Source organism: Calonectris borealis, chromosome 7, assembly GCF_964195595.1.
Source record: "Calonectris borealis chromosome 7, bCalBor7.hap1.2, whole genome shotgun sequence".
In the NCBI taxonomy this organism is placed as follows: Eukaryota; Metazoa; Chordata; class Aves; order Procellariiformes; family Procellariidae; genus Calonectris; species Calonectris borealis.
Genome location: NC_134318.1, coordinates 11,026,893 through 11,039,694, shown reverse-complemented (window position 1 = coordinate 11,039,694; position 12,802 = coordinate 11,026,893). Strand labels below are relative to the sequence as shown.

The following is a 12,802-nucleotide window of genomic DNA, read 5'->3' as shown; positions in this document are numbered from 1 at the left end:
TGTTCCAGTGTGAATTCCAAACACTGGAATCCAAACCAGCATCCCTATTTCATGAACCCATCAGACTTGTCAGGTTATTAAGTTATTTTAAGTGATAATTAACAGAACTCAGAGAAAAAGATACTTCCCACGGAATATTTCTCCACTTTCTCTGCAGTTTGTTTGAGGAGAGTTTAAGCTATTTGCTCTTCCCAGATTCCACCCATCGCTAGAAAGACCAATGGTGAATGTCCTAAGCTACAACAGATGTATATGGGAGGTCTTTGACCCAGTAACAGCTGGCAAACAGCTGCATGAAATCCTTACCAAACACATTCCTATGGCAAAGAGCAGCCCAGTGACACCAATCACAAGCTGCTACTTTGCCGCAGGAGACTGGGACTGCACAGCGGCTGTGCAGCTCATAGCTGCTGGCAGCCACGGCCAACAGGAAGATGGGAGACAGTATCACTGAGGCTGTGGTGAGTCCAGGCCTTTGCTTTTCTCTCCATTCTTCAGATGCTAAGCAATACTCAAGGTGATGATAAAAGGGAAGGAGGACTGTGCATCACCAGGGGGGCACTGAGTGGCAGAGAGCGTGCCCGGGCAGACGCATGCCAATTCAGATCTCAGGTGTGAATACTACCCACCTTGCAACCCACTACTAAGGGGCAGCAGGCTCCTTAGCTGCAAGCCTCATGCATTAAGACCAACGATGCGCTTGTAGACACTGCGGATATGAACATGAGGGCACCTTTACCTGGAGCCCCACGCGGATTCTTTTGGTTAGAGCACCCTCGGGGAAGGACGCCTGGACGCGTGGCACCGTCGTGCTGCTCAGCACCCCGCCCTCTGGACCGATTTGGTTACTCTCCTGCTTGATTCGCGAAACCACTGCAAAGTACTGAGGGAAATCCTTTGTGACGATCCTGCAGATACGCTTCTTCTCTAGCTCCTCAACACTGTCCAGCTCTGGTGGTAGAAGACAGTTAAAACATTCAGGCATTACCTGCCCAGGTTCATATCAGACACATCTGTGAGTGTGAGTTTTTGAATATGCCTTAAAATGCTTAAGAAGTTTTTTTTTTTTATTTACCGCAGAAAAAAAAAACATACTCAGTGCTATTAATTATCAAGCTTTGGTTTGCTCTGTGAACTTTTGCATAAATCTTGACAATGAGGGCCGACAGCACCGGACACACAGATCTGCCAGGACACCTAAGCACTAGGGTGTGACAGTCTCTGCAGCAACAGCTGCCGTAGGATGGCAGGTTTGTCACACAGCATGGGAGTCCAAGGAGGTCTGAAGGAGATCAGACTTCTTTCCTCTCTCATCTATATCTGGAAGCACACAAGTGCACTGATCTTTCTGTGCACACCTTCAAAACACATTTATTTCCAGCCTCTTCCCTCACATAGCTCCAGCATGCAGAAAACCACAGGAAATCACAGTCAGTTCATGAACTATCTAACATCACGCCAAGTGTGCAATCCAGAGTTTGCCCAGCTGAGGCACTCGAGAAAGTTATCTCCCAGACTGGCATCCATATAATCCTGACCAGACACTGAGCTCTCCGGTATGCTGTGGATGCGACAGAGCTCTGTCTGCCAGCACTACCAATGAAACCATAGCAAGGATCCCTTCCCACATCAGGCTTTCAGCCATTCAGGTATCTGCCCCAAAATAACTGCATTGTGCTCAGTTCATAGAGAAACTTAATGCATCCTCAGAGACAAATGGAAAAGAAACAGGTCATCAACAATTAATGCTCTCAGCCACATTCCCAGCTTGTAGGGTCACCAGGGTTCAGAAAGCTGCATGGAGTATCTACCCATATTAACTAATTAATTAAGTAGATGACATAGACATATATGCACTGAGGAAAACTCTGGGACATGTCATTGACGGTTGGACACGATGATCTTAGAGGTCTTTTCCAACCTGTATGATTCAATAAATATAACTAATTCTCCAACTATGTGTGTGTGTGTGTGTATATATGTACTAGTGAAATCCTGTGATATAAACACTACCCACGAATTGAGATAATTACACAACTGTTATGCATTTCTCCTGTAATTTCTTGCACTCAGTCTTTTTAGCTATAGTAACTGGGTTTCATTCCAGCACATTTTCCTCCTTAAAAAGGGCACCACATTCCTAAGGAAAAAAGATTGTTCTTCAAAAGACAACATTTCTGTCAGATGCAGCAAGAGAAAGCAGAAGGACCAGAAATGGTACCAAGAAAAGACGCTTGTAAAATTCTTTACTTTATGTGACTGAAACATTTTCCTCCTCTGAACATGTAAACTCAATTACAACTCCAAAAGAATCAGAATATAAATTTGGTAAAATGTCAGTTTTCCATTTTAAAACATTCAGCAGGTAATTTGGATTAATTGCACAGTGTTGCTGTGGATCATATGTACCTACCAGAAGAGGATAATTTCTTATCATAATGTCAGCTTCCATTTACTTTGGCTTGGAGATTGATATCTGAAGCCCTCTAATGAATTAGGTATTCTGCCTGCAGCCTCTGGAAGCAATGGCTTGTGCAGGGGACAAACAATTCTTAAACTCCCAGGCAGGTATAATCTTGACTGGTAAATTCTATGCATTCTCCTGTTTGTTGCTAGAGACTAAACCCACTGTAAAATGCTCACAGAGATGAAGGATAATTAAAATTCTCCTGAAGTAGAAAATTAGCATTTTATGTAAGAACATTTCAAAATCCTTTCAGCCTGGCAGGCACTCTCTTTTAGAGGAAGAAGATGTGAAGATTAGAGTGGCAGAACAACAGTCAGCCATGGAGAGGAGTTGGACTTTATATAGGGAGGTTATGTTTGGATAATATATATGTAACTTCTATATGAAGTTGCCCTCTAACAGAAAAAAAAGATGATGAGCAATCAAACCACCTCTCTGACTGCCATAAGAAATGCAGCGTTAGCATGACAGAATTAATGAAACAGGGTAGACTAGTCCTGGGAGAGGTCATGTTTCCCAAACACACCTCATGCATTTTACAGAAAGAGCTATCATCATTTCCTCAGTTGCTGACACTTCATTCCTATGCAATGTGTTTCAATTAAAAACCTTGAAGGATTTTTTTGTTTGGTTCATTAGGTTTTGGGGGGGAAGGGGGATGTTAACCACAGAGAAGTATGCTATACACCTCATCTTACAGATAGGGATGGCAAAGCAGAGAGAGGTAAAGCAGTAAGGTTAGTGGCAGAATTGGGAAGAGTCTCCTGATGTCACTGTCTCCCAGATTTGTGCTAACAGCCCAAAGAACACCTATGGCCATTAAGTTTTAGTAAGTCAAGAAAAAGGTATTGTGAATACTCTGTGGATATATGTCTTCCCTTGCCACCCAAGTGTACAGTACACTTATCCTAAGGTGGCTGGTGGGATTGATGGAGGAAACACGAGATGGAAAGAAGGAAAGGAGGGAGGAAAGGAAGATCACTCCTCCCCTCACCCTTTAGTCCATGCTGCCACAGCAGCGTTATGTTAAGGTTCCTGGACAGGAGCAGAGAAACTCAGTCACATCCTCCAAGGTTGGAGAGGGACCTCACATAGGGTGGCTCAGATCAAGAAAAGCCATCATACCAGTTTTGTCAGGTGAGAGGCAGCTGTGGATCAAATTCATCCCATCTCTAATACCTTTCTTTTCTACTTTCAGATAAAGTAACACAGAGCAAGTGTCTTCTGACTGGAAACAGAATAAGAGAAGTCACAGAACACCTGGCTGTTTCATGAACTTCAAGGTGTCCTTGTGTGATCTGGTATCTGATTTCGCTTACCAGGGTCTTAAAAGAGTTTTGCTTGCACTGAAAAAGCAAATCTCACCTGTACTTAGAATGAACAGCTCTCTGAGTTTTGCGACCCTCCTGCAGTACTGGCTAGAGCAGAGCTGGCCTTGTCACTGTGCAGAGACTGAAAGGCAGGACGAGCATAGGATACCAGTTTCCCCCATACAGAGATGCATCCATTAAGAAATTGTAGCACTAAAAGTGGGGCACCCAAGAGGCAGCACTCACGTGGAGAAAAGTAGAGGAGATGGGTGGAGACAGAAAGAGCACATGGGAAGGGGCAAGGAGAAGCTGAGGGCAGTGAGACTTGTCTTAAAAATGCTGGTAACTAGACCTATCCTCCCAGCTTCAGTATTTCACATATGTAACTAGTCACTCCCTAGTTACAATGTCCTTTATGTGCTCTTTTGTCTATTTTTGCGCAGTCTCTTATCATGCCATTCACAACACAAAGTTTAACAGCAATATGTTTAAAACCTTTTTTGGAAATGTGGCAAAATGCAGAGTGATTTATGGTGGTATTTTAAACTTCAAGCATAAACAAGGTCACGCTCTGGTTTTATCTGTAGATTCAAAGTAGTAGTTATGTAAAAACTCCTGCTTCCCATCTGAAACCACACTGTACAGCTGCAAGCATATTGTAGCCACAAATATTTGCATTTCTTGGCTCACTTACCAGTTTGCAAATGCCTGTCAAAAGATCAGCTACCCCAGTGTGTGCATTTATGCCCACAATTTGTCTACAAGTACCCTTAAAGGGTGCAGGAGTGTAAAAAGCAAACACAAGTTATATCTAAAAGGAGCCTGGCTGAAAATGTAACCTATTTACCAATTACAAGACAGAGAGCTTCTTCCTTAAAAAAAAAAAACTTTTATTTCATTCAAATTTAAATAAATGTAGTATGTCCGAGAGCTGTAAATTGCTACTCTTGTGTTTGGAATCAAACTCCTCCTCTTCCTAAGTTCCCTGTATTCCCTCAGCCCTATATTTGTCTAAGTACAGCACCATCGTTAGAATAAAAACTATCTAAGCAGAAATCTGATGACACCAAAGAAAAACTGACTCTTTACATCACGGTTCATTGTTCTTTCATGATAATAAAAGCAAAGTTCTGCTATTGTTTAATCGTGCATTTAGTGCCCTGAAGTGTTGCCTCCTGCTCTGGATTATTTTGAGTCTGAGACGAGGTTTTCCAGCAGATGGTGCTGCTTCCAGTAAAGAACAGGCAGGTTTTCACCAGTCCCCATGGAGGGTGAGGAGCAAAGATGTCCTTGCTCTCATCCCCGCTAGCTAAGTGGGAGGGCAAAACAGGAAAAACAAAACAGAGAAGCAGACTGGATCTTTAAAAATTCAGCATATTAAGGAGCTGGGAATAAAAGTCTGATTGCCCTCCTTCACTACACAGATAGGAAAGAACTAGTGAACCACAGCAGGTCTAACACAGAACAGACCAGCTGCTTTTAATAGAAAAACGGGCACTCCTGCAGCATGTTATGGCATTTAGAGATGACTGCGCAGATGAATTTTCTTGCAAAGACACACTAAACTTCTGGAAATGACGGACTCTGTGGCTGCTTTTTATTTCCATTAAAGATTGCTTCTGCCTCCAGAATTCATACCTAGAATAAAACTTCTTTCCAAAGTTATGGCTTCTGAGATGCAAAATACTGCTTCAGAGCCAAGTCCAGTTGTGGTATTTTGTAACAAACCAGTAAAAGTTCAGATAAAATAAAAAAACAAACGCTTTTAATTCTACAAATTTGTAATTTTATGTCATTGCTTGGAAGACCTTGTACACAGAAAAGGTGTCATTTAACTGGAGCAGAATTTTGTCAAGACCCTCATACTATTTTAATGCAGCTGGGGAGGTGGGTTTGTTTTGTTTTCCTAACTAGAGAAGGATTAAGCCAAAACGAACTGAACAAATAATCAACACAATGCTCTGGGTGTGTCTGCAGTATTTTTTCTCCTTTCCCTCTCATAAATGATTGCCTGGATTGGTAAAAGGCATTTCTGCGGCTTGGCTTTTAAGGTGCCAAATATTTTCACTCTAAGGGAATAGTCCAGTGTCCATCATACTTTGTGTGATTCACTGGCTGTACATATACCCGCTCACCTCAAACAGCAGTTCCCCAGAAGGGAAGAGCACCTGAAACCCCCAACAGATCAGAAAGTTGTACTCTGGCTCCAAATTGTGAAGCTTATTATTTTAGGCTCTAAGTACCGAGGGCTTCATGCCCACCTCTCTCAAAGTGTTTCTATTTACTGAGCTGTCTTCTCTGTAAAATGTGAATTTATCCATATGGCACCTCTGGAGAGATCCTTCATAAGTGATGCAAGTTGGAGCACTTTAGAGCAGTGTTTTTGTGCCCAGATTTCCTATCCCAAAATTGAACTAAGCTCAGTTTGGAAAGCACATGAAGCAAATAAGCAAGCTGCTGATTAGTTCTGACTACCTCATCACTGACAAGGCACCGATACTTCGCCCAAATGCCAAATCATTACTTCCTATCTCATGCTAGTGCACAGAGAAGGAGGCGATGGTGGTCAGATTTTTCTTTCAGAAAGGCTGCAACTACTGCCTTCAATCCTGAAGCAATTCTTCCCCAAGCAATACTATCCTGGGCCACGCTCACTCTTTTGCCTGTTCCACTTATTTTAGATAGCCTTCTGTGATGAGGTTTATTGTATTTTTCCAAACCCACTGACCCAACATTTGCAGTGTTTCTGCCCTACTGCTTGATTGGTTTTATTGTATTTATTTTGAAATAAATAGCTACAATAGATCATCATATAACATGCAGATCTTTGCCGTTGCTCTGTATTTTTACAAGCTCATGTGCAGTTCAAGTACTTCGAAGTGAAAATACTACACAAGCCCATTCTGCTGTTCCCATTCCCAGATGACCAGGAAATCAGTAAAACGCTAAATCTCAGACGTCCCGGGAGCCCCTCACAACAGCACTACTCTCCTTTCCATGTTCTCAAAGCATGCCTTTTGCTGAAGCTGCCTTCTTCAAACAAGGAGAGGCCAAGATCAAAGGCAGAGCCTGCTCACAGATACCTCTCACAGCTGCCATCCACAGCCTGATCATTTGCTTCAAATGCTTTTGCTGATAATGAAAGAACTTTCCTGCAGCTTGTACGCCACCACACCATGACTTTCTGCAGGTTATCCAGAGAAAATCCTGTGAACAAACCCTTATAGAAAATCAAAGTCCAAACCACAAACTATTTCATTCACACTCAGGTGCAAAGAGCTCAAGCAATGGTTTATCAGCACAAGTATTGAAAAATACTTGCTTGAAAAAGAAAGCAGTGGTGCCAAGGGATCACTGCAGCCCCAACCTGGCTTTGCCCACAATGCGTCCACAGGGACCATCTGTCACAGCAGCTTCTGATGAATTGTGTACAGCTGAGTCCTCTCATCTTGAGGGACTCTCACATAAACAGCAACATCCAAGCTAAACAAGGGAGCCAGACTTCCCAGATGGGCATCAGGAAGGCAGGTTGTGTATTTGTGGGAGGCAACCTCTAACAGAGGTTTCAAAGAAGAATAGTCTATGGGCTGAGGTCTGCATCTGTGGAAAAGTCTAATATAACTGATATTTACACTTCATCGTTGCTTTGGAATGACCTTCACGTGGCCCTGCCTGAGCAGCAGAAACATGCTTACCTCCAGCTGGGATGTTATTCTCAACTTCATGCTGTAAAGCAACTGTGCAACTTTGCTTAAACTTGGCAAGACTTCAGACCAAAACTTACCACTCATTTCAGGATGTCTCCAGGCCACTGCTGAACAATTTCTCTTTACACTCTTTCCATTAGTTTAATATGTAACACACACTGTATTTCCCAAAGTCAGATATCCCCTGCACTGTTTTATTTTAGATTGCTTTAGTCTGCTCATGTTAGCAAGCCTGCACAAAGGTAAGGCGTGCTAAAGCTTTGAGGAAATATTTACCTTCGTCCATGCCATTGAGTATTTCAGTTAAGTCTTCATGTTTGCTGTCATACTGGTGCTCCTTCCACGTTTCACCATTTTCACTTCGAAGTACAATTAGTTCTCTTTCCTTTCCTCGCATTGATCCAAAATGCGGGATTTCCACTATGACAGGGCTAGAGAAAAAGGAATCGTATTATTTTTAATCCTATATCTCCTCGCTGCCCTTAATTTTCTGTGGGTGTTAAATCCTTACAAAAACTACAGTCATTTTAAATAGTTAGCACTGTTATGGTAAAAATGTTTTTAAAATTGCCAAAGCTGCACAATCCTTTGTCATTTAAACTATAATTAATAGATAACGTGAAAATATTCATATATAGCTCATTTTTAATGTAAATCTTCTGAAACAGTTGCCTACATGAAAAAATAGTGACAACTTTTGCTAAGGAGAGTTTTCCCTGCTCATTTATCCCAGGATATAAGTGATCCAACCTGCCTCCACCACACACAGCACTGCTGACTTTTAATTGGCATTAGCATAGTCAAAATTCGGATTTGGCTCAAGGGATTTAAAGGGGCAAAGTCAGTTCAGAAACAGTCCAGCTATCCAAATGCATGCAACAGCTATTCACTGCAGTAGGAACTGCACATGCCTGTAGGTTTTAAACTTCAAACTAAATCCCAAACTTTTCAAAGGTCTCCCTGGCTCTCTGTTGATGCAGCTCCTGTGAAACACAAGAGGTTGTTTCTCATTAGCTTCACTTTCTGGTTCTTATGCCCAAAATCACAGCTGCAACATCTGCACTGTAAACATCACTGGGGAATGTTTAGACCCTTTCAGAATGGATTTCTCTGAGTTAAGCAACATCACAACCACATTTATATTAGTTATTGTCAAACATTTTGGGGGGAAGGAAAGGGAATGAGAAGGTGGTTAATAATACATCTATGTCACCAGACAATGTACCTTCAACAGAGGACTGCGAGTGCATTACTGAACAGTTATTGTGAACAACTGACAGAAACCACCATTCACTTCATGTGCCATTCCTTAACAAAACAGACACTTTTGCCAAACACTTCACAGGCAAGATATGCATTTTAAAGTATGCTAAGACAAACCGACTGAAATCACACAGTAAGTGAACAATTATGGATTATACAGCTTTAAGACATTTAAATAGACAGTATCATTATTTTCCTACAGAGGTTGTAAAGGATTTCACTGCTTTGTAATAACTAAGTTAAAAATAGCATCACATGATGGGAGAAGTACACAGCACTTCTATGGTACTATACACCTGCAAGGTGTTGGGTGCATTAAACAATCAATTACCTGAGCACGGAAATCACGTCAGCCATCACGAGGAAAGACATAAACTAGTTCTAAGTCCAGTTTGGACATTAAATACCAAGGGAGAAGAGTTAGATTGTATTTTTTCCCATGAAAATAGAAAAAGACAGTTTAATTAATACGTATTTAGATGTTTTTAAGAACACCCAGGCTGTTACTCTAATCTCAAGTCCTTTAACAAGAAATAGGAATGTGGCTGCTGTCTCCCATTGTGCACGGCAAGTAAATACCAAAAATTCAAATACATTGCTTAAGATATTTACTCTCTAGTTCAAAAAGAGTACAAACTGAAAACTAACGCTGTAGTACAATCTTTGCAGGCTAATATTTCAGATACTGTCTCTGTAAATATTTAGAAACCACACAATTTTGTGCATGACATTTAACAAGAATACTCAGTGAGAAGGTATTGAACAGGTTTGGAACACCAAACACTCACCAATATTTTGAAAACCTAATGCAATAAATTTCACAATATGGTTTGAAAACAACAATCAAAAATATACGGAAACATTCTTACATTTTTAGACTACACACTGCAGTTCCTTTGGGTAGCATACTTGGCTTTACAAATTTATTTTATTAAGATGCCTCTTGCAGGTTGAAAAGCTTAGTATTTCTCCAACCTTGTTCAATGAAGTTATTCACTCAATGACATTTTTTCTAAATAATCTTTCATAAATAATAGACTTTATGTGATCACGTTTTACAAATGCACTTCCCAAAACAGACTCACTCAAGGCCTGTAAATACCTTCTCTACCACAGGGTTGAACTTAAAGGACTGTCACTGTGTATTAAAATGTATTTGATGCAGTTGAAACACTTCAAATTTAAAAAATTACAAAAGCACAGAAGTTATGAAAGCAGAATGCTGGCAGTGAATTTTACATGCCTATAAGCACAAGGTAGTAGCAGAGCTATATTAAATCAAGCCACTATGATTTTCTTTCAGTGACATAAATCAACTGAAAGCTTTAGAAAACTTAAAAAAAAAAAATGGGAATAACAAAAAATTGGAAACAAAAGAAAAAACTGTAGACATTCTGTATCTTTTCCGTACATATCCTACCCAATAAATTTTGTTCCTTGTGGACCAAGCTGCAGGATTCGGCTAACCATGCTCTCGCCCTCATTTAGAGGGGGAGGAGTGTTAGGAAGATGCAGTTTACTGAATAACATCCATGCAGCAGGAAGAGAAACGAGAAGGGGAAATTAGGAACAAACTGTCATTCCCAACAGAACCGGCAGTTTACACCAGGGTGCCACTCACGGTAATGAACAAAATTTATAATTAGGAAAAAAAAAGCGCCACATCATAGTGGATTGTTTCCCCTATTTTAAGCTTAAAAAAAAGTCAGTTCCTAGCATTTGTACTACTTGATGCTCTACAGTAAATGCTCCGCCATCGCTCTCAGTGGCTTTGCTCCACGGGATAGAGACAGGCAGCTCCCAGCAACTCCGGCAGGAGCCGTGCACATGCTGCAGCATAGGGAACAGAGCTCAATATTTGGGTCCTTGTAGGTGACTTTAGGACACTTTTTTGTGACAGTGATATTTCTCCGATACTCTATGAGCAAGAGGGTCAAAACCTGTTCTGGGTTACAGGCGTGTGACTCCTCCTGACTTCAAAGGCAGGTTGCATGAGCAGATGGGGGCAGGACCTGGCCTTTTTATGGCTTTCCTTACCTTCGGCTCCACCCTGCAGTCATCACAGAAGCTTAAAATACAAGCGTACTTTCTGGAAGGAATGTCCACTTGGCATTTTTTAATATTTCAAGTTAAGTAGCCTATCTTACATGCTCAGATGAGGTAGAGTCAATGTTTAACTACTTAGATCCACAGGATAAAGGAAATGAAAGATGCAACATGGGTGTAAACAATGAAATTCATAGAACAACTCACCCTAAAAATTGTGCCCCTGCTGGCCCCATTTCTACAAGTCTACTTGCTAATCCTTCTCCTTCAACCATCGGTGGTGGGCTGGCCAGTTTATGCCTCTTTACCAAGCGGCAGGTGATGCGGGTTGGTGCTGTACACTTGCGTGGTGGGATAATTATTCTCATTCCATGATGGCGACTACCCCTCATCGAACCCCCACGTGCATCAACCATAAAACTAACCAGGAAACTGTAGGAAAAAGGAAACACATCAATGAAAATGGTCACAAAACAAGCAGAAGATCAGCAAAAAGTCAACTGCCACAATCTTTAAAACATTATTAGAAAAGTCCCCCCGATCCCAGCTAAACTAAAAAGAACATGAAGATTCTTTTAAAACTTATACTTACATGTTAACTATTGGTTATCAAAAGCAGGAATTGCTAAAGGTCTGGCAACGTCATGGTGAAATGAACAGGTGCTACTGAGTAATTTGGATTAAAAGAGTACACAAGTAGTGTATTAATAGTGGTTTATTAGAATTTAAAAACATCTATCTGTTACTGTTAGCTCTACTGTCCATAAACAAGAGTAATTAGCCTCACATGCAGAAAGGAACCAGACAGTGTAGAAAAAGAAGAATCAAAAATGCTTATTATTTTTGGGATCTCAGTCTTCAAAACCTCTTCACAGTGTCATTTGCAAACACTCCTGATGGCTGGCAGCGCGAGTGCTGGCACCATGGGTGACAGTCAGTCCACGCTACTAAGGGCTTCCACTGATGGGGAATGAGTGAGAATATCAAGTACATAATTTTCTTTAGGCTGCTGGCATGGCATTCTGGAGGAAATCATGCCATTGCTCCTCTGTGAAGATGACATTCACTAGCAAAAAGCGACATTAAAGAAAAATCGCATTTGCCAGTGTCATTCCAAGGCATAATTTTCCATTTAATAATAGAAGGGTAAGCAATTATATTTGTAAGTGGTGAGTGGTAGATTTTAAAATAAAATTCTTTTTATTAGCAAGGGAATAATTAATATTAACGAGAATAATCTTTAATAGCCATGGTTTATTTCATCTATGAAATGCTGAGAAGCTGCATACGTGAAGTGTTACTGTCTTTAACAGAACAGTGACAGGAAAGTGGAGTCTCCTCCCAGGACCAAAACCAGACTTCAGCCTGTTTCAAAACTCTACAGCAAAAATCATTCCAATTTATGGGGATCAAAACATACAGCTTCCTGCAGGGCTAAACAGTTATGTGGGGTCTCCTCTGGTGCTCCGAAATACCTTCTCTTTTGCTCTGTACCATAAGTTGCTGAGAGAGAATAGCTTCAGGTAGAAGATGCGATAACAGGCCAGTATCAAGAGGGACACGAGTTACCAACTCAGTCTTTATGCCAATACATTTTTTGTTTGCTCCTTCTGTATGATATGCAGACACTGACATAGCTGGCACATCTGCTATATGGTTTCACTATTTTCACGGCTGTTGCCAAAACTTCCAGATCTTAAGGACTAAACCTTCACATGATTAACAGGTGAATCCATTCAATTTCCTGGTTCCCTTCTGTAAACTGAACTAAGGGCAAGAGCCAATAGTCCAGGCGGGTTGTGAAGATTCTTTAAAAAAGCCACTAAGTGCTCTGAAGTATGAATAGGAGTTTGTGCAAGACAGTTACATTTGCTTTTGACACCAGCAGGATATCAAAAGTAACAGCTGACATGCATTGGCCAGGCCTGCAAATAAGCTGCATTCGGAAGTCTGGGCAACGTGGGTGGGAAAAATCTGCACAAAAGCAGGAGTGTAATCAAAACTTTGTA

At 41.1% G+C, this 12,802-nt stretch overlaps 1 protein-coding gene across 1 annotated transcript in view; it reads right to left on the bottom strand.

The window, feature by feature from the left end:
- The window catches only part of ANK3 (ankyrin 3), a 210,693-nt gene that overhangs the window by 46,527 nt on the left and 151,364 nt on the right, over window positions 1-12,802 (bottom strand). Inside the window, exons 27-29 of the mRNA XM_075154275.1 lie at window positions 11,001-11,225; window positions 7,761-7,915; window positions 740-951 (exon numbers count right to left, since the gene is read on the bottom strand). Of these exons, the coding sequence (XP_075010376.1) occupies window positions 740-951; window positions 7,761-7,915; window positions 11,001-11,225 (592 nt within the window). The remainder of the gene's footprint in view (window positions 1-739; window positions 952-7,760; window positions 7,916-11,000; window positions 11,226-12,802) is intronic.